The following is a 26,495-nucleotide window of genomic DNA, read 5'->3' on the forward strand; positions in this document are numbered from 1 at the left end:
CAGAATTATCACCAGAATAATGAAATAACTAAAGCATTCTGGCATAAATAGTGCAAGTTAAGGAAGCATGTTAATAAGGAAAGGGCTTCCCTAAAGCATTTCTTGTGTCTTTGGAAGAAGAGTGAGAGGAAAAATTTGCAGTGAGGAAATAATCCAGAAATCATTGACTTCTCACATGGCTGTAGCTCTGGGCCTTTACTGTGCTGCCAGCAGCTGACGTGCAAGTCGGCTGTACTGCTCTGTACCCTGTGTAGGGTCACTCTGCATTTCTGGGCCTTTCAGCAGTGGAAAGGAACTGAGTGCATCATTTAATGTCAAACCAGAATTTCCTTTCTGAAAGTATTTCTTTTACCCCCTCTCACAGATGCTCTGATCAGGCAAATGTAGGTCACAGTGTTGGCAGGTCTACAGTCAGCTTTTCAAAGGACAATTCTGTTGTTATTTCCTTAACCAGTAGCCACAGTGTTGTGATGCAATTTCTGTGACCTGTTCTATTCAGTTCTAGTTCCTAGAGGTCGAAAAATGTGTGATTGCTGGACCTTCAGGTTCAAGAAGGTTTTATTTTCTCAAGTTGTGAGGCTTTATATTTATTGGCATGAGTGTTTGCTTTTTTTAGTATCTGGAATGAAACCCAGCTGAAGTACTTGGCCATCCCTCCTTTCATTAGTTCTCTCGTGGAATGAAAATGTGATGGATTTTACCCCAAGCCCACCATGGTTCTAAAAGCTTACTGTGGGTTGGTGTGTGTACAGAAAGAAGATAGAGAGAGAAGGATTGGATCCCTTTGTAAGGATAAATTTTCCAGAAAGATCTAAGAGTAGGAGTGGTAATCAAACAATTTGTGTTGGTAACACCTGGGGGGATTTGAAGCCATGTGAGGAAGGTGTTTCTTTTCCTTCTGAATATAATTCCGGCAGGATCTAGTGGCAATAATGCTTAAATGAGGTGTTCCTTCCCAAAATGAGGAGCTAGTTGGGATGGCTCAGGCCTCACACCTCTCATCGGGGTATTAATCCCCATGACATGCTCTAGGTCTCATTACCAAATCAATATCAGTTCTCATTATGCTGCTGCAAGCATGCTTTGAGTGGGATTACCAGAAATAACCCCCTAAGACAGTACAATAATTGCAAACCACCTAAGCAAGCTTATTCTTTATACTGAACATTTCATCCCTTTCTGAGCTGGGCTCATTGAGGGAGGGGAAGTGAGAACCCTGCTGCTCTTTAGTCAGGTACCACTGAATTATTGCCCCATCAGTGAGGGCTAGGCACTTCCCATAAGGAGGGAAGGCATCTCAGCACAGTTATGAGGGTACTTGCATTGAATTTCTGCTGGTTTGCCTGCCAACTGCATGGTTGCATTATTCAATCAAATCTTAAAGAAGAGGCTAAGAATTGCCTGGGATCAGAGGTATTATTGAAAAAGAGGATTGAAGTATTTGGGTTTGAATTTTGAAATCCTATCTTAGTGTTGAAAGTCACATAAATGAGGTTATACAGCACTTGCTGAGAGATCAGTAAAAGCAAACATACTAAGTTATTGTACTGGGCATATTGCAGCTATGCTGAACTGGGGTATCAGTGCTGATCTCTGAGGATGGAAAACTTCATTTAAGATAGTCCACATCCCATTAATTAAACCTGTTCCCAAGAGACAGTTTATTTAGTGACCTTATTGTTTAATTTTAATGTCTCAGAAAAATGTAAATATCTTCTCCCCCTAATATGATATAGAAATGAGAGTTTTTGTGGTGTAATGTGGTATAATCCATTCTTCTTCAGAAGAAATACTTTTTAGACATTGTTGGTATTCTGGGAATTCTAGCAGTTGAATTTTTTAGGACAAATAGGCTCACAATGATTTTGATACTCTTATGTATGTGTGATACATGGGAAACAGTGCATATCCACAAATCATGGTGTGGTTACCAAAGTTACCATGAATGTAAAGAAGGCAGTTCATGAAAATGCCAATAGTGAGATGCAGTAACAGCCTGCCCTGTTGAGCTGCCCTGCAGTGTGATGGTGAAGGGAGCAATGTGCTGGAGAGTGGCACAGGGAGGGGAGCAATGTGCTGGAGAGTGGCACAGGGAAGGGAGCAATGTGCTGGAGAGTGGCACAGCTTGGAGCTGGTGAAGGGAACAATGTGCTGGAGAGTGGCACAGCTTGGAGCTGGTGAAGGGAACAATGTGCTGGAGAGTGGCACAGCTTGGAGCTGGTGAAGGGAACAATGTGCTGGAGAGTGGCACAGCTTGGAGCTGGTGAAGGGAACAATGTGCTGGAGAGTGGCACAGCTTGGAGCTGGTGAAGGGAACAATGTGCTGGAGAGTGGCACAGCTTGGAGCTGGTGAAGGGAACAACGTGCTGGAGAGTGACAGAGGTTGGTGCTCCTGGCCCCACTTTGCAGTGATGCTCTCTGAGAGGGCTGCCTGAGCTCTTTGAGACCAAACATTTCAGAGATCTCATCTCACTGCTGTAAGACCAGTTTCTAGATCAGTGAGCAGACAGGCATGCCTTTTGTAACATGAAACAGTCAAAGGGCTCCCTTCTCTCATTCATTTGTGTTTAAGTGATTTTCTCCAGACTGATTTGGAGCTGGTGCAAAGTGAGTACGTGGAATGCAGAGCAGCCCAGGCTGTGCTGCCATGGGAGTGGCAGTGCAGGGTGGCTTTTGATGAGAATCAGCCTGACTGCTGGGAGCTCTCCTTCCTGAGTAGATGGAAACCTGTTCCCAGATCCAGTAGATCAGTCATTTTGTTAAAAATGATTCCTGTCAAAGAATCTGCTAAACACTGTGGGGTATAAACTCACTAACAGTTATGAACAGTATAAGACAGTTTATTTTGTGACTTAAGGGGGAAAAAATTTATGGTGGAATCTTTTTAAAGTACACCTTGTTAACTGTGTGCCTAATAATATATAAAGCATGAAAGAAAATTAAAAGCAGTAGGAGGGCAGGAAAGTAAATGATTGACTTGGACAATTGTAGGCTAGTCACAGTTTTGAATTATGGAGGAAATGCCATGGATTAAATGTGCATGTCTGAAATTATTTTAAGAACATTATCTAGTAATAAAAAAGTACATTAAAAATATATGCCCAGAGTGATCCTGTTAACAGAAACTTACAGAATTAGGACCAGGTTTTTTCCAATTTGACATTTTGTGTCTCCAAGGACTTTTCCATCTCCCTTTTTTTTTTCTTTCCTTAATTACATTTTAAATATTTGAATAATATTTCAATAGCTTTATTGCTGACAGGAATAGCTAATAAGTCATTTTCAGTTCTTCAGAAAAAGAATCAAGGCAACTCTGTACTAAATACTCAAACTGTGAGTAGATGGGTAATGTCCTTTGAAACCTGTCAATTAATGACAGTAATGTAGTGCTGCAAAACAGATATTTTGCTATGATCTCAAGTATTAGGCTAAATATTGGCATACTTCTCCACAGAAGCAGATTTAATTAAATTAATTTATGTAATTGATTCAGTTATAGACAATTTTGCCCACTAAAAAGCAGTTCTGTTAAAACCATGATGAGTAGAAAGGCTTAAATTTAAACCAAAAAGCTTTGATAGGTATCTAAGGGGACTCAGCTCCTTTAGAAGTATTTTTCTAGCCAAAATCAAAGAACTGCTGTTTTGGAGCATTTTCTGAAGTGGAAATTAAGAACAGCAACATCAAAGCACAAATCAGTATAGTTTAAAGGACTTTTGCAGTGATAAATAATGTGGGCTATTTTTTGGGAAATAAAGCATAAATAACATTTGTAACCTGTTTTCTCCCTTTTCTTCCACTTTCATCTTGCACATGAAACCTGTGTTTCTGCTGATAGATCAGTGTTAAGTTCAGCTTCAGTAGGTGCTGGCTCTGGGCTGTTGCTGTGCTGATAGGGCACAAGCACAGCCAGCAACACTTCAGAGCATGGATTATGGGCAGCTGCTGGATTCCCAGTGAGGAGAACCTGCAAGAACCTGGAGAATGCCGAGCCCTGGGCACCCAGAAATGCAGCTGGACCAGGCTCACTGAGGACAGGGGTTTCCTTAGCATGTTAGAGGACTTTAATGTTCATTCCAGGACAGGACTCCTCGTAAAGGAAGCCTTTGAAGATTTTGAAAAAAGCTTCAAACTTGACCAAACTCTACACACAATTAAAAGAAAGGTCTAGGTGTTCTTTTTACTCTCTCTGAGAATCTGTGGTGAGATTCTGTTGTCTTTCATTAGTGTGATTGCTGTGACTGAGAATACAAGGAAGAAAACCATCTCCCCTCTGCTTGTGGAATTATTTCTGCCAATAGACAACAGAAAATCTAGGGGGGAAAAATCTGTAATTCCTATGCAGTTTTTTTTCTCCTTATCCCTGGTGAAACTGGAGGCTGAAGGTTGTTACCTTTCCAAAACATTACATTATTTCTTCAGAAGCAGTGAAAGGTTGTGAATTGAAAATGGGATCAATCAGAAGCTTCTTTGGGTTCATTCTAAGGAAACTTTCCAGCAGTTGTACAACAAGTCTTCCTTGTTGTCATAAATGAGTGGTTTTGCTAATGTTCACCCTTGCAGTTTTTCATTTACAAGAGAAGTACTTTGATACTAGGAGATAAGATAAATGAAATGCTGAAAAGCTCATGGAAATACATTCTTTATTCTGCCTGACATCAGAAGAGAAAGAAAACGAGTTGTGCTTCAGCTGGAAGTAAGCCAGGGAACTTTCATTTAGAGGCAGTGGGAGAAATGTAAGGAGAGAGGAAGTGATGGAAAAAGGGAAAAAATGAAAAAGGTATGTTGGAGAAAGGCTGTGTAAAGAGCACTTAAAGAGAAGAGGTGGAGGCCCAGGAAATTTGCAATCTTCCCTGTGTATTTTAAAGACACTGTATATCCTTAGTTCAAAGAGGGTTTCTATTCAGTATAAATAACCAGCCCACTGGCTCTGAAAGTGCTTCAGTCTTGAAGACCACTTGAGGTTCAAAGCACTGTTCTTAGCATGAAGGCTGTGAGGCAGTGATAATGCACTGATTTGCCAAGGCACACGTTTGCTTATGGCTAAAATTAGAAAAAGCTACGGCAACCAGATTCCTTTTTGACACTGCAAATGTGCTAAGAGGGGCCAGTTTGTATTATTCACAGCTGACATATTCTCAGCATAAGAGAAATTGTTAGAAGTTACAACAGTAAAAATGCTACATCATCATCATCATGATGTTTGCTACAACTCTTACATTAACAGCACAAAACCTGATTTTCTTACTTGTCTGGGCAAATGTATTATTTGAAATAAAGAATATATTTAGGTTGGCTTAAGTTTAAAGGGACCCATCATTTTTGTTATCAAAGTGCTAAAGAGATTTGTCTGAGCAATCAAAGAGGTGTATGTGTATATGAGAATTATGCCCAAAGAAAGGAGATTCAGGCCTGCATTAAACAGCTGTTCTGCCTCTGCTGGAGATGAACACAGGAGATCAGAGATGGCTGCTGACTGTGGGCTGACATGAATTATGTAATGCTTTTCTACACATATTTTTCTGTTAGCAGTAATTTACCTTTAACTCCATTCTTGATGGCATTTTTCCCCCCTTTTGTCCTAGTTGGCTGCAAGTATTGTTGAGTACTTTCTTTCCTCTTATTCTGTCTTGCTCTTCTTCTAGCCTAGGGAGCAACAGAAAAACTAATTTTGTGTAATCTCACTCTTGTTTAGGTCTGGCTAAGTAGGACAAGGCTTAGGGGTTCTGTTTCTTTCCTCTCCTGTATAGTTATGGGAAGCTTTTCTTTCCCTCCCTTAACACCAAAACCCATTATACTGCTCTCTGTGCTGTAACTACCAAAAGCTTCGCTCAACAATGACTGTCATGGTCACAGAGCAGATTAACAGGGATAAACACTTCAAGAGTGCTGGTTGCTTATCTGCCAGGGCAAATCAGCACTCTGGTTCACACATCTTGAGCCAGGAAGATTGATTAAAAGCCCCACGTGGCCATAAGGCTGGGATGGGAGGTAAATGACTTTCAGGGTTCCCAGCTAGCAAGAGTCCTGGGAGAATATAAGACTTGGGAAGAAAACAAACCCAAATAAAAACAAACCCAAAGAAAGGTCCCTTTGGTCTGGTGGCTGCCTGACATCTGCAGCACTTCTGTTTCTAGAAAATAGTTATGTCAATTTATAATCTCTGGCTTTCACTGGAGTTCAAGTCAGTTTTGCATATACATTAAAAACATAAATGTATTTTATGTACAGAAAGCAAATTCTTTTTCTTTAATGGTGTCTCCCTTCCTGAGCTGCAAGTGTCACCCAGAATAGCTGTATTCACTCATTACTCTGAACTGGTTTTTGCCAGCTTACTTGTCAGACTGCAGTGTTAGGATCAAGGCCTTCTGAGATTCCTAATAGATCAAGCTAGTCTACATCTTGTTCATATTTATGATAAGTCCTGTAAATATCTACCTGCTCCTTTGCTTATGGAGTCAGTAACTGTTTTCTCTCTCTGTCTCTCTCTGTTTTTAGAAGCAGAAACAGAAATCCCATTGGTCCAGGGAAGTATGGCTATGGGAAGGTGCCATACATTTTACCTTTACAAACTGACACTGGCCAGCAGCCCCAGAAGCTGCGGCGGCAGCGCCAATCGTCCAGGAGCCACCTGTTCCAGCAGAGCCCGAGCCTGCTGAGCCCCTACAGCCAGGCTGCTGCTCCCTCCCTGCAGCATGGCAGCCTCTACCAGGAGCCAGGGGGGCCTCAGGCAGGACACCAAGTCCTGGGGCCCTCGGTCTATCAGTCCCCTTCGTTCCCTGTGTCTCAGAGCCTGTTCCACGGTGACTCCAGCCCTCAGGCCCTGCAGGGCCAGCCCCAGCCCCAGAGGGCTGCAGCCATCGTCTGCATTGGTGCCTACAAGCAGTACAAACTCTGCAACACAAATGTAAGTCTGCTTTTCCTGTGTTTTGTGTGTTTGACAGCTGTTGGTTTTCCCTAGTATGCAAAATGTTCACCTAATCATTGAGTTAGGTTGAATTTTTTAAAAAATTAATTTAATGATTATTTTTGTGAATTATTTTAGGGAATACTGAAAATAGATCTGTAATATTACAGCTACCTAATACTGTACCTTCAAGGGCTTTAATCAGTCACTTCATCTACTGATATGTACAGTTCTAATTTGATGAAACCCAGGAGCATGAAGGAATTTGAGATAAGTATAATAATTGAGAGAGGGACAAACATGGTCTGAACAATGTCAGAGAATACAATAATGGTGAGAAATTCTAGTTGTAATTGTGGTGAAGGGACAAGGGAATGAATTTAGTGTAAATTTTCCACTTTCATTCAGTGTTGTGATGTTATTTTGTTTTCTGTGTGATGAATGTGGATTTTAATGGTAATTCTTAAGTGTGTGATTCACAGTGGTGAGGAGTGGAGTGTGTTGGGTTTGCATGGCCAGGTTTAGGTAGAGGGGAGGGGTACAGGGGAGTGCAGGTGTGGCAGAGAAGCTGCCAGAAGCTTCCCCCATGTCCAGCAGGGAATCCAATGCCAGCCAGCTCCAGGATGGAGCCACTGCTGGCCAAGGCCAAGCCCATCAGGGATGGCAGTACCATCCCTGTGACCCTGTATTCTGAAGGGAAAAAGCTGTTGTGCAGGTGTGAGTTAGCCACAGGAGAGCAGAGTGAGAATGTGTGAGAGGAACAGCCCTGCAGAGGCCAAGGTCAGTGGACAAGGAGGGGCAGCAGGTGCTCCAGGCCTTGGAGCTGAGATTCCCCTGCAGCCTGTGGGGCAGCCCATGGAGGGCACAGGAGCAGGTGGTGCCCTGAGGAGGCTGTCACACCATGGGATAGCCCTGCTGGAGCAGGTCCTGCCAGGAACCTGCAGCTCCACGGACAGAGAGGGGCCCACACTGGAGCAGGTTTGGTGGCAGGAATTGTGACCCTGTGGGGACCCACAGAGGAGCAGTGAATGAAGAGCTGTAGCCCTTGGTGTGCTCACATTGAAGGAGTTTGTGGAGAACTGTGTCTCATGGGATGGACCCTGTGCTGCAGCAGGGGAAGGACTCTTATCTTTGAGCAGCAGCAGAAACAACCTGTGCTGAAGTGACCATAACCCCTGTGCTGAACTATCACCCCCATTTTGTCTCCCTACACCACTGAGGCAAAGAGGTAGAGCTGGGAAGAAGGGAGGGCTAGGGGGAAGGTGTTTTTAAGACTTGTTTCACTTCATTAAAAGTCTGATTTTGATTGTTAATTCAAATTCAGTCAGTTTCCCCAAGTCAGGTGTGTTCTGCCCATGACAGTAATGGGTGTGTAATCTCTCCAGATCCTGATCTCAACCCATTAACCCTTTGTTATATTTTCCATTCCCTGTTCAGTTGGGGAATGACAGAGTGGCTTTAGTGGGTACCTGTCACCCAACCTGGGTGGAACCACCACTGTCACCACTAAACAGCATTTAGAGACAGCTCCCAGTAGCTTGGACCACTCCAGTACTTTTTGTGGTGCTCTGTGCATTCTGTTTCAGATTATACTTTTACCAGCATTCAGTTCTACATGCTTTGATTTTAACTTCCTAATTTATTGGAGTGAAAATCTGTTCTGTGTTAATTTTTAAATAAAACTTAATCTGTTATTATTTGGTTCAGAATGTTTTTCTGGGTGTAGCTCCATGCTCCAGGCAGTCTCCCATTGTACGTGGGAGGCAAGAGAGGTTTTGTTCTTTGTCCCCATTAGTGGTTTCCATCCTGCTAAAATTTCCAGTTTCTGCTGGGCCCTTTTAGTATTTCCCAAAGTATGTCTTCCTAATACCTTTTTCTTATTTGTCCTTCTAATCTAACTTAGTGTTGAAATGATGCAGAAGTCTGTGTTTGGATATTAGAAGCAGAATAGTCAGGAGATCTGGATAAGCTGACATGACAGGCCATATTTTTTTGGATGGGTGAACATCTGATTCTTCTGCCTCCTAGAAATCCTGATTTGTTCAGTGGTACCTGCATAGTGGAATATGCAACAATGGAACACAGGATAACAAAAACACAGCCTAAACAAATCAGATGAGATTCTTTTTGCTTTTAGTTATGACTCTTGCTTTATTTCTGAATAGAGTCCATTGATTGAGACTGGAGCAGTTGATTGAAAGGACCTAATGTCAAGAAAGCTTTAGTGTATTTGTCTGGAATGGAAAACATGAATGGCTAATTTGAGCCTCTGAGAATAGTCTCTGGGACAAATTCCTCTTTTGAAAAACACTTTCTGTTTTTTGAAGGAAATGGGAAATGACCTTAGTGCATGGGCATTAATTTGGAAAGTTTTCTGAGCTAAATTTGCTCACTGTGTCCAAGCGATACAGAAATGTCCCAGTCTTTATTTCATCCCTCTCACATCAGTGCACAAAGTTGGACAGTATTCTGCCTGACTTAATGTGACAAAATTGTTTCCAGGAAAAGGTCTTTTAAGAGGGCAAGGGGTAAGAGATGAGGAAGTTAGAAATGAGGTGGAAGAAAGAAGCAATCTGAGATTGCTAAGGTATGGAGAAGGAAGGTTTGTGGAAAGCGTTTGCTGAGAATGGCAAAAGGGTGGCAGAGTAGAGGGCAGTGAGCTTGTGAATTGGACAGTGGTTGGACAGGTCAGCATGGTGAGTGCTTTGGCCATTGGCAGATTTCTTTTGATGGAAGAGAACAGGAGTGAAAATATTTTCATGTTAGTTTTAGAATCTGCTATTTAAACAGAAGAATTCAACAGATGAAGAGGAAACATAGATTAGCACACTGCTGCTGCCTCTTTGCTGTTGTTGCTTGTATAAATACAATTATAAGGAAATCTGTAATACAGGAGACTTAATAGCAAAGGGAAATTGTAGCTGAAGTAGTTTCTCCTAGGCATGGAACTCTACATAATTATATTCTTTATTTAGTAGTGTTTCTATTAGCCTTGGAGAGGCTGTAATTGCTATTCAGGGTTATTTTGCTCCCCAGAATGTGGTAATTAATGTAATTATAAAAAAGAAGTTGCTAAGAACGGTTTTAGTGTAAGGCCAGGATGAGAACCAAACAAGGCTGATAGTGTTTCACTTTGTTTGCTTGTTCTTCCTGATTAAATGCTTCTGCACGCGGGCTTTAATTTAATTTATCCGCAGCGACATGTACCACTGGTCTTGCCAGCAAGCAGAGAACAGTATATTTTTATTTCTTTCTTTTCTTTGATTCTTCCTGGAGCATACCAAAACTGAAAATCTCACGTATTTGAAGTATTCTGTTAACCCTTATCCTGGTGCTTGGCCACTCCCTCTACAGTTTCTCCTGAGGGCAACTAATTAATAACAAATTAAGTTAATCTGCCTTGGTCCATTAGGTCATTTCCTCATTATTGTACATTTATTGTTTTTTCATTGATAGCTGAACTCATTTCACATGACTGACAGATTGATTCATTAAAGGTAAACTTGTGAGGTTTGGTTAGGGAGAGCCTGGGAAGTGCTTGTATTTGTTCAAGTGTTCCTGCAGGTCGTTAAACCTATTTTCTTATTATATAAGTGGCTTCCCCTGTTCAGCACCTTGCATGCAAGCTCACCTCAGAACACACAGCTGCCTGTCACCCTCTTTGGCAGGAAATAGGCAGCAAACATCTCTCCTTACCTCACAAACAGCTCTGGCTGATCTAACTGAAACCATAAGCTACCTGCAATATAATAGGATTCTTCCAATGTGGTCTCAATTCCTTCAGAAATAGGGAAGTGGTGAGTAAATATCCCTTAATTCTGTCTGCATTAAAGGAGAAGGAATTATATGTATGTGTGGTTGAAGTATAATTTGAATTCAACCTTCTTTGTGTGGTTTGTCACCAGAACAAAGGAAGCAACTCAAATGGAACATTTGTTTACTGAGCACTTTCTGTAATTAATTGTCTCGAGCATTGCCAAGGCACTAGCTCTTCAGGAGTGCCTGAACGTGAGAATATATTTGTAAACCAACTCCAGGCTGCAGCTCTCCTGGACAGGGTACACAAGGAGGCTTTCAGGCTTCTGGATATTCCAGACTGCTTAAGGGAGGTTCATAACAGTGGGCACACAAGTGATGCCCTTTATTATTTCCCAGTACCACTTGCTATACCTTTTTTCTCACATGCATAACATAACACCTGTGTGCCCTTTTACTCTTTTGTTGTTGGTGAATACACATCAGCATTCCAGGCTTCTTCTTCTTCAAATCTGTTCACCTGCCTTACACAGCTGCACCCCACCAGGGATCAGCCACAGCCCCATTCCTGTTCTTGCACAATCTGTTCTCCCACGGTTTCTGCATGAAGAGTGATACTAAATAGATGTAAAATCTGAATTTTCATTAGCTATGGCTTGAGGTGTGACTTTTTGGCCAAATTCATATAGGACTTTGGAACAGTCAAGGTAAAATGTATGAAAGAGTAACTCCTGAGGGCTCGGTGAAATATTTATGGATGAAGTTTTGCTGACCGGGTCCAGTTCCATTCCCAGTTACTAGATTGCCACTGGTTCATGTGCATTACTGTCATGTCTCCTGTTACACTGTGCTGTTTTTATCAGTATTTGATGTGACTGGTGTTTAGCAAGAAGCCAGTTGTGTTGTGGAGAAGTGTCTAGATAGGACCAGGAGACAATGACTGCCTTTACTTTCTTGGCCTGCCTCTCCAGCTGTGCCTGCTATTAATGTGGTAGCAAAGCTATGGAAAAGCTGGCTTTTGGTTCTGAGTAAGAGTCCTCTGCTGGATCTGTGCTCCTGCATGCAGAGCTTTTGAGAATGGCACCTGAGCAGGGAATAGGAAATACCTGAAAAGACAATTTTGGAAATGGAAAGAGGTTTTACAGTAGCAGAGATGAGGTGAGGTAAAAGACTCAGGATCAATCCTCAGCTCTATCAAGATGGGACAAATTAAAATATTTGATTTTCCAACGAGTCTTACTGATGATAATGATGCTGAGTTACAGCTGTGCCAGTGAAAGGCTTTTTTTGGATGCAGAACTCTAATTAAATAGAATTACAATGTTCTGCAGGAATGTGTTGAGTCCATTAAACAGTGATGTGCTTTTCTGTCACCTAAGGATATAGGTAGACATTGGCAGGGTCCCCTGGCACCTGGGGTCTTGGGCCATCCACCAGCTCACTGGTGTTCTGCCCAAGCAGTTTTGAAAATTTTCCTCTCTATAGAAACTGAAACGTTTCCAGTGCTTCAAGTTTTAGCTAAGGTCGAAATGGAAATGTTTAATTTTGTATGGAACAGAAAACATAATTCCCAGACAAGTCTTTTCAGAATTGATATGGGGTGCTGCAAGTGTGCACTCTTTAATGTAGTTGGGATGCTCACACATTGAGGTGAAGACTAACAAAAGCCTATGTATTTCTTGGGTGAACTTTTTTTTTTAGACTGAAAAGCCCCTTGTTATTCCCAAGGAGTTACTGTAGGGTTTATTTATTCTCCTTTTGAGATTTGTATAGAGCAGGTGTTTGACATAAGTGGCAAAGTGGGGTTAAGATGACATATCTTTTCCTGAGGAAATTGAAACTTGACTTTATGTGAGGAATTTTCCATGCAAACACTGTGGGATTGTGTGTAGGTTTGGTAGTCTGACATTCTGTGGGTGTATAGGAAACTTATTGAAAGCTTGTATTACTTTGGGCTATACTGTCCTTCCTTTTGAATGTTTTGCTATTTGCAGCAGAAGTGTGTAAATATTAATTCAGAATGATTTGTCACCAGTACAGGCTGAACTTACCAGAGGCTGGCACAGAGATATTGCTTGTAAAGGGTCTCATGTAGTTTGATCGGTTGTCATTTGTGTACAAAAGTCACAGAGAGACATCTTTGATGGAACTCTTGGACCACACTTGTTCCCTCTGTATTTCTGCACTGTGGTTATGTGACATCCCCTTCAACAGCTGAGAACCCTGCATTAGAAAGTATTTTGTATGATGACATTCTTATTAGAGCTTAAGTAATGATGGGAAACTGTTTGCCATAAGTCATCAGGAAAAGTATGTCAGAGTAACTTTTAAAGCTCTCTCCAAGGGTTTTATTGTGCAAGTGTGCTCTGTACTTGTGGCAGTAATACAGAGTTGGCTGTTTTACATAAACTCATTATTACTAGGTTAATTACTCACTAATGTAGTAAAATATTCATAGTAAGTCACACAATGTAGTAAAATATTCATAGTAAGTCCAAAATCACACAATTCAGAAAACCTTGATGTCGTTCAAGAGGCTTGTTGGTTTTAATTGAAAATTGAATTACTTGGTTTGATCAATAAATCTAAGCCACTTCAAACATCTAGGAGTCCAGGAGTCATGCCATGTTGTGACAAGAGCTATAAAAGCACAGACCAAAAGGAAAGTGCAGGTTAAAATTTGTTAATGTATACATGGCTATAGCCAGGTCCTGTATTCTCCAGGTCAGGGAGGAGTGACCAGTGGGATCTGTAACATTCTTATGGATGAGATCTTTGACTTTATTCAAGGGCAGTGAGATATAAATAAAATACAGTTGAGCTTAGAATAGAATAAACACCTTAAGACCATAAAACAGAAATATTCCACTGGAAAGCAAAGGTTGAGATTATGTATCAGTGATAAAAAATCCACTAAATGTGTTAGAGTTAGCCAGTTCAAACATTCAGTGTCATTGATATGTTTGGGGTTTAGCTTGAATGTTCAGGGAGCTGGATTTTCCATGGACTCTGTCAACTTCCCAATATGTATTTTCTTAATTTTTAATGCATAAGAGTAGTTCAGAGGCTATGGTTAACAGTAGTACTTCAGTATTTCAGGTACTGCAGGATGCATTGAGCTGCCTGTTTCTTCTTCTTTGAGGTTTATTTTGAAGTTCTGAGCCTGTTGCATGATGTAGCTGGAGAAGTCTGCCTCAAGTGGAGTGAATTTGTGTCTGTGAAGAGCTGAAGATTCAGACTCACTTTTGTGTAATGGCAGTGTGACATAAAAATGGGAAAAATTCATCTAAGTGCTTCAAAATCAAAATACAAATCAGTTGCCTAAAGCTCTTCTTTCCTAACTTCCTGGTGAACTTTGAATGGGAGGTTTCATGTAGCAGTTGGAGTTGTCTGAGAAGTTACCTTGCTAATTCTTAGAATAAATGGAATACATCTGTCTTGGAGAAGAGGAAAGAGGAAAAAGATCCACAGTTATTCCATCACTTCATCAGTTATGAATAGCAGCATTAGCACTTAAAATCCTGTGGAGTGATTTGGAAACTTCATTGGGATGCCTGTTGAAATGGAATAGGGGTTTTTGTTCTGCAGTAGAACAGGACTCAGGGTGATTTAGGTTGCCTGGTTATCATTCAGATGTAACTTCTGTGCCAAGTTTTAAAGAGGAAGCTCATCAATGAAAATTGGGACTTCTGAGTTGTAACCAGATGGTTGCATTCCTGATACATCTGTAGTTTTGTTTAACAGTGCATTGTAAATTTGAGTGGTGTCATTTATCAATATAGGCAAGTGTTGTGGGAGAGATTTGAAGTCATTCCAGCTTGTCTTTGTTTCTTCTTGTCAATTCATATTGACAAAAGTGTTTGTCTGAAATTCCGGTGTGGAATTTTTCAACACTCACATAATTTGAACAAGAAATGTGCTTTTTATTCATATGTCAGTTTAATTGTATCCAGGTTTTCAAAGCAGAGGAGGCTGCAAATGTCATGATTAATTTACAAAAAACTTGTTAATGCTGTTTTGATGAATATTTGTTAACTATTCCCATTAATTTCAGGTATATAAACATGGTCTGTCAGATGTCAGTGTCTGCTTGGCACATGAAAGGAGTAGCTTTTTCATGGTATTTTTAAGAGATTAGTTTAGTTATTGTTGATATCAGTGCATAAGTTTAAGATGTTTTCAGGGCAGACAGCAGGAAAGGAACATACATTACATGAATACAGGAACTTGCAGGAAGCTACCACCAGTACAGTCCCAGTCCTCTCTTGTACTGACCAAGGTGAGTAGAGGAAGAAGGAAGTGCAGGAGAAAATGCCAAAGTTAAGCTATGTGTACTGAAAAAACTGTCTGTTAGTGGTGCTGTCAAGTTTTTAGTTTTAGTTTTGTGGGTTTTGGGGAAAGAGGGGATGTTGGTTATTTTTTTATTTTGTTTTATTTTGGTATGGTTTTTTGTTTGGTTGGTGTTTGTTTTGGATTTTTTTTGGTATCTAATTTTAGAATTTTTAAGCAGGGCATGGAAAGAGAAACTTGCCAAAATTTGTGTAGAAAGTTAGGAAATACAAACATCAAATTATGTCTAGCAAGCATGTGTTGCTTTGCCTAACCACAGACTAGGGATGAAGTCCAAAGCCTCTCCCTCAGAAGTGCTCTGAAGGAAACCTGGCACTGCAAGCCCTGCAGTGCCCAGAGCAGGTAAACAAACCTTTGCATATGATACATTAAGAGCTAAGTGCTTACAGAACAATGCAAACCCCAGAAATAATTGAAACTGTGGTGAGATTAAAAAATAACAACAAAACCCAAACCAGTCTGGTGTGCTCTGTCTCATCTGCTGCATCAGTTGTGGTGTTTGTCCAGATGTAACACAGGCAGCACATTGCACATGTAGAGACATACACATGTAATTAGTGAAACAGAGCTTCTTTCTAGTGATAAGTTAGTAAGGCTGTTTATCTTCAACCTCTTGACTTACATTGGTGGAAAAACCAATCCTGTGTGGTTTATACCTGTCAAGCAGTGTTGGAGGCACTGGGTGGTCTGTGGGGGAAGAGGCCAGGGAAACATCCCCTGCCCCATTCTGCAAACCAGCTTTGGCCTTTGGCTGCAGCATTCAGTGAGTTGCCAGCCAACCCACATACTGCTTTTCCTGAACTTCTGCTTGTATCTTCATTTGGTAGAGACAGCAAGGAATGCTGGTGGTCTTGATGGCTTTTGTGAGACCTCAGTTTGGGTGACTTTCTGAGGACAGTTTTTTTTATATGACATCATGTTTTAATTTGAGCAGCAAAATGCCATTAAAAGGACAAAGTCAAACCTGCAGAAGTTTAGAGCTTTCAGAACTGGAGTTTTGTGAGCAATCCTCTGGTAACTCTTGTGTTAAGAAAACTATTTAATTACTTGATAATGTAAATTTTACCCCAAGGTCCCTGCATAGATCAAGTGCTTAGTTATGACTGATACACTACTCAATGTTATTCTCTTTTTATTCAGCCTTTGGCTCCCTGCCTTAAAAATGCTCCTTGCAGAAGGTGAGAAAAAAGGTTTCTCTAAGGACTAGTTGTTGATACTATTACTGCAGTGTTTGCTTTAAAATTCACAAAGCTGCTGTGTGACAGCAAGACCTAAAATGTTGTAAGAAATGGACTGCCCTGTGGAAGAATGAGGTTTAAGAGAAGTGTTCCATAATTAGTGCTGCTTGTCAAGTAGTTTGAATTTTTTCCCCATGTTCAGTATCATATTTATCACTTGGCAATAGTCAAAGCAGAATTTGCATTGCCAAAACTGTAATTATGATTTGGCAGCTCATCTGTAAAACAGGTCCAGAGGTTTTCAGTCAGACCCCAAACCAGAAAGTACATAGTTCACAAATTGAAAAGGATTGGATTAAGTAATTGCACCATAGGTGACTTTTTTCCCTTCAAAACTGGTAGAGTAGCTGTTCCAGAAACTGCAGACTGTCCTTCATGTTCCTTATTCTGCATGCCCATTTATACCTACCAGGTTTTACAGTGAATGGGACAGAGATTATGTAAATAACCCTTCCAGCTAAACATTCCCCAGAGTGAGTCCATTCTGCACACTGAATGAGTCAGAGGTCATATGGGGAACATGGTATGCAATCATGGAGTTGAGAGCAGGACCTCACAGGCAGGAGGAGCCAAGTGATACAGTAATTGCATGGACAGCCTCTTCCAATTTGAGATTAAACATTCTTTTAAGGCCCTGTGATTTACTTTATAGTGTTTAAACAAACCAAAAAAGCCTTCAAAAGCAGAATGCCATAATGAGATGCATCAGTCTTCACAGAACTCATGAGATCACTGCAGGTGAGGCACTGGCACAGGGAGTTTGCCCTCACAGGGCAGTGAGATGCTTCCCTGGGCTGTGCTTGGGTCTTTCTGACCACAGGTGTTCCTGCCCTTTCTGCAGGGACAGCCTGTCTCTGCTCCTTCCTCTGCCTGGAGCTGTCCCACTGTATTTTCTCCTCAGGCACGCTTCTCGCTTCCTTAGTACCTTGTCTCGTATTTTTCATCTTTTCTCCCCATCTCTTCTGCCTCCAGTCTCTCCTCTTTCTACTCAGTTTCCCACTTCTTTGCAGTTTCTCCTAGTTTCACTTTCTTCTTCTCAGTACCTTCTTCAGCTGACTTGCTCATCTCTTGAATGTCAGTCCCCAGATTTATCTGTTTTTCCGAAGTATTCCATGCATTTTAGGTACAGGCTCAAGTGGTTATAAAGATAGAAGAGAGATTTTTCATTTTCAGTCCTTGCCCTATTACAGACCTCAGGAGCACTTTCCAATAACAGCTGGAAAGCTGCTCAGCCTCTTTGAGCCTCAGGTATGGAGCAGACTTGTGAACAGATTGTTCCTCCAGGTTAGATGCAAAACTTTAACAAGTTTTGATTGGAAGTGTACAAAGAACATTATCAGCATTATTTTTAAAATTCTTGTGGCCTGACTATACTTGAGTGGATTTCCATAGAAAAAGCAGAGGGTGTATTCTTGACAAAAAACCCATTTTCCTGGCTGACATAATTTCACTCATTAAAATAGAATGGGCAGTTACATTAGGAAAAAAAAAGTCAGAAATATGGCAGCATGGGAAAAAATAAGACACTTTTTCCTTTTGTTTTCCTTTGGGCTCATTCTGGGATGAAATGCTTCAGTCAAAAAAAGAAAGACTAAAACAGATAACAGGAGTGGAAAGTTTTAGTCTGAGGGGCTAAAGTTGGACAAACTCATCAGTAAATGGACAGTGCTACCAGCTGCAGCTATATTAAACCATTCTAAAATAAGACAAATGTATCTGCCAGTTGGTTTGAAGTGCTTTTTTTCTTTTTCTTTGAAGTATATGACCTAGGAGGAAAGAATATATCACAGAAACAGTTTAAATGTGTGTTCTATCAGAAACTCATTTTTGATGGAAACATGAACTCTAAAATCTGAATAATGCTGCAATTTCTGTTTCCAGACTGGGTTCCTGCAAGCTCAAAGTTGTTTTTAAGTTGCATTTACATTGCTCTAAAGGTGTTCACTTTTTGTGGAAAATAAATTGTTCCACATCCTAGATTTTATTTTTTTCTAACAAAAATGAACAAAATAAATTGTCCCAACAGACTTATTTCAAATTCCCCCTGGTTGTAGTAACAGCTGTACATTTGCCTGTATGTTTCTGTCTCATGTAGCACCACACTGACATTTCTGTTGCCTGGCTGTTACTTACACTAGAACTCATTCTCTAAAAATATTGTGATTACTGCTGCAGTATGAATTTTTAATTAAATAGTAGATTATCATTGTAATACCAATCAGAAACTTCCTTAACCTTTTAGTCCTCCTGCCGGAACCATTCAGGTGGTGCCTCCTCCCACACAATGAGCAGTCATCTAAGTGGAATGCATGAAATTGAGTTTCCATTGAAGTTGATTGGGCTTTCATAGAGAAAACTGCTGGAGGATTACTCCTGCCCGCTGCTGAAGCTGGTAGAATGAGAGTCACATAAAGACTGCTCCCCAGAAAGAGCAGGCAGCTCCAAGAACAATACTCTATAAAAATGTAATAAAATACTGCTGGAAACCCTAGAGTAGATGTCATAGCACGGTGGCATAATTTCCTACAAACCATGAGGACTAGATACATCAACTTTGCTTAAAGTCTGTAAACTTTACTGAAGATGGATCAGGCATGAGTTTGTCTCAGGGTCTTTGATAGCTGATATTGGTGGTGCCCTGCAGAGAGGGTTTTGGAGTGGCTGATATTTCTAGTATAAAGAAGGCTATTGCTAGTATATGAAAGCAACTATTCTCAGTACATATACCTCCCATGTTCTGAGAAGGACTAATAAAACATGTTCCATTTTGCAGGTGTATTTGAATAATGTAGACAGATGAGACAATACAAGATGATGAAGCTGAAAGCTTCCATGTTAAGGCATTTTTCATTTGAACAAGACTGTGAAATGGAAGTAGCTTTTCATTGATTTCCCATTAAATGAGGCAATAGCTTGCAGTTTAGGCACCCTGAGCACTGTGTAGTGTTTCTATAAACAGGTATTTGATTGGAGGGATTCTTCTATATGTGGGATTTTTTTTTATGCAACATATTTATATAGAAAGGTGATAGCCCTGCTGAGAGTGGGAACAGCAGCTGTACAAAGCAGTTATGATTTCTGCTGCAAATGGCAAGCTTTTGATGCTTGCTTGGGAGCATGGAAGGAATATTCTGTGTAAACTCCAATCTCCATACTGAAGTAGCTCTTTGCTCAGCAGCCTGGGTGCTAAAAGAAATTTGGGACTGTAAAGTAGTAACTGTATTTAAAAAAACTCCAACTTTAAAAAGACCAGTCATCTGGTCTTTTGCTGGATCAAAAAAGACTAGCAACAGTCTTCAGTGTGCAGGTGTGAGTTGACATAGGCCTGACTTTCAGGATGTACTTGTGTATTGCTTTACAGCAGATAATGCTCTGTTCCAGCATGGTCTGTTTCCAGCATTTGCCTTCCATTTTCTAACTGCTCAACTTCCATCTCATAGAAACCATTTATTGTTTCTCAGATTTTTTTGGTTGGTTGGTTGCTTAGTTTTTTTTGGAATAGTATTTGTAAAATTTCAGCATTAAACATGGCTGGAGTATTTTCTTGACACATTTTTGGTATTGCTGAGGAAATGTACTGTTAATTTTCCTATTATAGCTCCTTGATTAGCCCCTCCTAAGGTAGTAGTTCCAAACGTTTCCAGTTGTGCACATTAGGTCATTGGAGATGCTTTGTGTGGGATGGATGAGTGACTAAGATTTTATTTAAAACCAAAGCTGGACTTGAATCTTTTACAAGTTGCTGTAAATCTGAAATAAAATAAGTTATTTCAGTTTAATCAGAAGGATCTGTCAGTGAGAATTTAAAAAGAAAAAAAGCCACAAACCTGTGAAGTTAAGCAGAAATGCTTCTTTTTCCATCTGTTTGGTTGAGCTTTCTTCCTCATTATTAAACAGACTGCATTTTCAGATGTAAAGTGCTACAGAATGGAAAAAATATAAAGCAGTAATAGATGTACTTGCCACATTATGCATTAATGCCTTATGTGTCTGATAGATTGCAGCTAATAAAGATCAGGTTTGGGGAGCACTTCAAAGACTTTTCTTGTTAAATTCAGAGGGCCTTCGTGTTGCAGAGCTGAAATATTAATGGAACAAAGCATTCTGGAATTGCAGGCTGAGAGGGCAGCAGCTCCCTGGCCCATGGCAGTGGCAGGCACAGGTGGCTGGGGCAGGCAGGCTCCCCATGGCTCTGCCAGGGCCCATCTTCCTTGATCCAAACACCAGCTCTGTGCTCCCTGCATGGGATCTGGGTAGAAGTACATTGATTTTGTGTTGTGCACACACCTAACTGAGGTCTTTACCAGCCCTTGAAAGGAGTGAGGGGGAACAGGAAGGCTGCAATGCCCTGTGGCTGCCGTGGGTTCTGCATGGCCTGGGGGCTGTGGGCAGTGCAGCACACTGGAGTTTACAGGGACTGTCATTACTCTGCTTGTCTGCACTGCAGCAGACACCGAGGTGTAAATTCATGGCTTGAGGCAGTGCAGAGTCTGCCAGTACAGGTGCTCCTTCCTCATAAACTTGTGCAGATACCACTGCATTCCCAGATGGAAACTCTCATTGCATGTCAGGCCAGACATTTTCAGAGCACTGTCTGTGGCTGTGCACTGTAACCAGAGCTGGCTAGCACTATTTTTACTGTAGAGCTGTTCTTCACATGCATTTTCAAGTTTCTTGCACATTTTGGTTTTTCAGGAGCATCAGTTCCCTTTGAATTGTGTCTGGTATTTTGTGCCACAGATATCTAGACAAACTTACTATGCCTTATATACATTTTTTTTCTTGGTTGGCAGGCAGTTGTCTTTATGTTCTCTTACCATTTTATAAAATTAGAACTTTTGTGGAAATAAGTGTCTCCAGGATTTTAAATAGATCCTTTTTCTCTTTCAGTGTGTGTTCAGCTGAACAAAACTAGGTTGCCTTGATTTGAGGTACTACCTATGTGGGAAGCACAATCCTTGGCTATCAAAGAGAAACAGCTTAGCTGGAAAATTAACATTTGAAGGACCATGCACTCCACTTTCTTACGTGGACTTGGAACTTCTGTAGGTTTCAGGAGAAACACCAGCAGTTCAGAGCAGAAGTTCAAAGTTCACTGCAGATGTGGTGGTATGTTGTGTAAAGAATTGGAATTTATAGACTATGCATATTGAAGGACACAATACATTTAAGAGTAAGCTCTGCAAAGGAAAGAACAATTTTCAGATTACTGTTTCAGAAACAAGTATTTAAATTATTTTTCTTTGGAGGTGTGTTTTTCCTTTGGGATTCCAAAGGATGAATGTGATTCTATAGAACCACTACAGAAATGAAAACAAGAGTACAACTAGATTGTTTGGACTCAATTGAACATGTAGTCTTGCACACAGAGAAAATATTAATTATGAATTATGTCTGAACCTGGAGGATCAAGAAGGGATATGGGGCCTTGGAAAAAGCATTTGCCAGTTACTGTAGGTCATAAGAATGAAGCATTGCCAAAAATCTTAGTCAATGTTTTAATTGCCTGTAGAGGTGGTTTCAGGACCAAATCAGCCCTTTACACATTTCCAGAAGTGTTATCTCAGCACGGCTTTGACACAGCTTTGCTAATGGCAGATGTGAGCCCACAGCTGGCAGACTGATAATTTTCTGGTGTTTTGCCAGCACTTCTTTAATTAAACCAAGTGTCAAGGATTTGTTCAAAAGTGTGCTTTTCAAATGTTAACCAAAAGCTAAACAGCTAGCAGGGTGGTTTCTTTGTTTTAACTGTACTAGCAGGTCATTTTAAGAAAGCTCTAATGGTACATGACAAAGAGAATACTGTGTGTTGCTGTCCCTCAGACTTCCATACCTGCATATTTCAGAAGAAACTGAGGCATAAATAAAGGCACTGTTTCCAAAGTACAAAGTTTCTGTTGACAGCAGGTGCAGTGCATTTCAAGTTTGGTCTGAGGTCCAGCAAGACAAAGGGACACTTCTAAAACTGACCCTTGAGTGCTGCTGCCTGGTCAGGGCAGTGCTCTGCTGCTGCTGCTGGGGATTTCCTCACACTCTGAAGGCACAGCAAGAAAAGCTGAGGTGTCCTCCTAGAAACAGCTGAGTGCAAATGCAGCAGGAGCAGCTCTGAGACACCTTTCCCTGTGTGAAAATACCAATATCCAGCACTTTGAAGCATTTTGAAGCACTTTGCTGAGTGCAGCTAAATTTACGTCATTGTGTTGTCCAAGCAGCATAGTTTTTAGGTAGGAGAAAGATCATCTAAAAACATACAAAATTATGCATTCTAAATACTGTATCTAATTTTGTAGTGCACAGCTGAAAAAAAGCCTCTCCCAGCAGAGAGTATGTATTTCTAGATAATTTATATCTGCCTCTACATAAAGGAATCTTACATTCATCTTAGTAGATGCAAAGTATATTTTTTGCTGCTTTGGCCTCCCTAGATCTGGTTTTAAAAGGACTCCCTTAATAACTCCGTCAGTAATCACAGGACAAAGTTTTTGAGGGGAAAAAAATGAAATTCCAGATCTGTCACTAACAAAGCCCTGTATCAAAATCAACATTTTGTTCACCAAAACACTGTTTTCAAGTCTCCACCAGGCATCACGATTTTAATGCCTTGATGTTACTGAGGGGAAACCAAGGGAGAATCACACAGTAAGTTAAATATTACAGCAAAGTTCATTCCAAAAGTCTCTAGGAAATTTTGGAAAGAGATCTGGGCTGTTTAAATCCTAGCAGTCTGGCTTAGCCAGAGAACATTCTTCACCTGCAGCCATGCCAACATGCCTGCTGCTTCCAGCACACTGCCCTTGGCTGGCAGAGCTGTGGGGTGGTGCTGCAGCCCAGGGCTGTGTCCTGGCTGCCCCAGTTCTCCTGTGGGAGCTGGGGAGCATCTGCAGCCCCAGGGCTGTGTCCTGGCTGCCCCAGTTCTCCTGTGGGAGCTGCAGGGTGGTGCTACAGCCCCAGGGCTGTGTCCTGGCCGCCTCCAGTTCTCCTGTGGGAGCTGGGAAGCCCATGGTGAGCCCTGCAAGGGACAACTGTTAGACACTGGAAATAGGAGCTGCCTTTGGGCTTGCCATCTTCTCATCACAGATGCTTGTTGCTGTATTTTAGGAGTTTTAGTCTAGATATGACAGAAATAGTAATTAAATTGAAGTGTAAAAATAGCTTGTGCTCTCAGGGAATAAATAAAACATGAGTATCTACGGGAGCCCCTAAACTGAAGCTTCACTTTTCATTGTACAGGATAATACTTTTATTTTAGTGGTTTTCTGCCTACAAAAGTGCTAAAAAGCCAGAGAGGCCAAGAGACAGTGCCTGGCACTCTATGGTCTTCTGAGAAGGGCTGAAGGATTTAATTTTCAGGGAGGTTGAGCTGTAGGCAGCATAAAACTGTCATTGCATTCAGCTGTGCATTAACAATTTAGGTGGGGCTAGTAAATGGTGCATAGATGTTAACTAGGATATACATACAGTATAATATACCTCTCAAGCCTTGGTGATTCATGGACTGTAGTAATTTTGCCTACTTGTACTTCATAGCTAAAGAATATTTTAGAAGACATTAAAGATATAAATGAATATAATCTGTATCAAGGACAAAACGAAGTGTTTTACAGATCAGATTGCTCAGATTTTTCCTCAAAATTTTATATTGCAATTAAACCTTGATGAATGAAATGAAGGAAGGACAACTGAGTTGAGGCTTCTAAAGTAGCAGAGATGTTCTGAGTTAGCCTGTTCTTCTGATTTTTGCTTGATCCACACAGAGTTCAGTGTATTTGTCTGTCTTTGGCCCTCCTTTAAAGCATTGAGGTCTCTGTCTTGTGGGCAATAAGTTTTAAAACAGAAATTGTAGCTACATGAAAAGGATCTTAGAAGGGATGGTGTCGCTATTTGTTGGCAACAGCAATGAATATTTTGATATTTTTACTCATACATTGCCTGCAGTTGGTATGAGCAGGGTGTACAGGAAATGGTTTATGAGCCAGAAATACTGGTACACGAGAGCATGAGCTCAAGGGTCAGAAAAGGAAAAACAAGAAGCAACTAAACTTCACAATAGGCTGGTAGAAAATGTGTGCCAAAAAAAAGGGAAAAGCATTCCAGAAAGAAACCCTTGAGGCTGCCTTCTTGGCTGGTACAAACTGATGTTTGTTCTGCTGTAATTTAGTGTAGTGACCTTAATGTATGCCAGCTCAGGTTCTGTCCCTTCACCTTTAGGATATGTGCAATAATTTGTTTCCTGAAAAATACATTTCCTTGCCTGGGATGGTGGTTGTGCTGAATAAGTGTTCTGCATTGCTGTGCCACACACAGAAGGAGCTGTGCTTCAGCTGTGGGAATATAGCTTTGCTTTCTGCATTTGGCACTAGAAAGGCTTTTAGTCCCACCCTTTCAATGTGGTGGTTCGTAGTCCTATTTTCAGGGAAGGCTTTTTGTTTGGTTGGTTCTGGGTTTTTTTGGGTTTTGTGGGGTTTTAATTTTTATTGGAGGGTTTGTTGAAAAAAGCAGTATTTGCCTGTACTTGGAGATCTCAGAAGGGTGGGCGAAGAGGCACAGATGGCTGCTTGGCCAGAAACTGTGTTTATTCTAGAAGATTTGTTAGCATGATTTTAGTAGAAGATAAAGTAGTCCATGAACCTTCCCCTGGGCATGTCTTTGGTACAGTTTATAGCCCACTCGAAAACTCTTGACTGTGACATCTCTTTGATCCAGTTACAAGCATCTTCTGAGGGAGATGGTGGATACAAAGCAAGAACTCCTCTGGGACCTCTGATGTGCCTGGCTTCCCCAGCAGACAACCAGTCTTTCCTGCTATACAAGCATAAGAGAACTCTCTGCAGTTGCAACAACAGTTGTTCTTAGTGATTCTCTTCTGTTCCCTTTGAAAACACAGTTATTTAGCCATGCTGTTTTCATATAATGTTATCTCCAGCTTTCCAGTGATATCTGTCATCTAGAAAAAATATTCTGCTGTTCTAGTTAAGTACTTAAAGTGAATTCTACTGGTTTTGAATAGTATTTTTAGTAGTAATTTTTATTATCGAAAGGCTATGCAAAAAAATTGCATCTGTGCCCAAATCTTGCCTATTTTGTCCAGGCATAGAAATTGTTCTAATTAACTCCTTGCATTTGGTAGAAGCCTGTCTCCCCTTTGTATGTGCCCACACACAGAGTAAACTTCTGCTGTAACTGCAGTGAGGATTCAGGCAGAACAAAGTCATTAAGTATTTAACTTGTATTTGCTTTTGAAATCAACTTCACATGCAAGCAAGGCTGCTCTGCCAAAGGTGTGCATTGCAGGTGACCCAAGGGAGGATGCCACTTCCCCCTGTAACACCTGCCCTGCCTCAATACATCTGTGTGCACATGTGCTTGTATAAAAGCAGTTCTTTGTTTGCAAAACTCCTGTACCAACTCCTGAGTTGCAGGAGCTCAGGATCTGAAGGCATGCCTTGAAATGCAAAGTCATGCAGTGACTAATAAGCAGCCTGTAGAAATACAAAAGGAAAAGTGGGAATATGGTATGGAAGCATAGGATGAGAATAAGCTGCTGTGGTGAACTTTTAATAAGTTATGGAAGCATGCACATTGAGTGTTTCAACTCTGTTGAATCTGAGCCCAAAACATTAATAATGAAATATGTGAAGCTGTTGTGAAAAGGAAGTAATTCTAATCTAATATTGAATTTATCTTGAAGTGTTGTGCTGTTGCTGAGGAAAATGACAGCTCAATAGAAGCTTTGTTTTTTTTTTTAATAGAACTGTTGCTCCATTAACTTCTCAAATTAATTTTCTTCAACAGGCACTTTTGATACTGTTACTTAACAGCACAGCTTGTTACCTGTTTTTAAGAGGTCTCCTGATGTTTATATTATTCATCTGGATTAGAATTTTGCAATGCCTTCACTAACCTTCTAAAGTTCATTAATAGGAAGGCAAAAATAACTTTGCTGTTGATTATAATGCTACTTTTTTTTTTTTTTTAATCTAAACAGATGTGTCCTGAAAGCAGCAGGAATATTAGAGAGGTACAGTGTGCATCATACAATAACAAGCCATTTATGGGTCGATTTTATGAATGGGAACCTTTTGCAGAAGGTAAGGGAAAACAACTTGGTTTTGCATTATTAAACAGATTGTGTTTTGGAAAGGCAGATGTGATTTTTACTTAGTGAGAGCCATCAGGCAGCTTTGATCCACAGCTGATGTTGCCTATTTTTACAGCTGGACATGAGTCAGTGCAGATGAAGGTAG

The 26,495-nt window shown here is 40.7% G+C and overlaps 1 protein-coding gene across 1 annotated transcript in view; it reads left to right on the forward strand.

Annotated features, from left to right (window-relative positions):
- THSD4 (thrombospondin type 1 domain containing 4) overlaps positions 1-26,495 on the forward strand; it is a 215,190-nt gene that overhangs the window by 20,679 nt on the left and 168,016 nt on the right. The window contains exons 4-5 of the mRNA XM_058033401.1: positions 6,499-6,907; positions 26,237-26,339. Coding sequence (XP_057889384.1) covers positions 6,499-6,907; positions 26,237-26,339 — 512 coding nt within the window. The remainder of the gene's footprint in view (positions 1-6,498; positions 6,908-26,236; positions 26,340-26,495) is intronic.

The sequence above is a fragment of the Melospiza georgiana genome, chromosome 13 (assembly GCF_028018845.1).
Source record: "Melospiza georgiana isolate bMelGeo1 chromosome 13, bMelGeo1.pri, whole genome shotgun sequence".
NCBI classification, from domain to species: domain Eukaryota; kingdom Metazoa; phylum Chordata; class Aves; order Passeriformes; family Passerellidae; genus Melospiza; species Melospiza georgiana.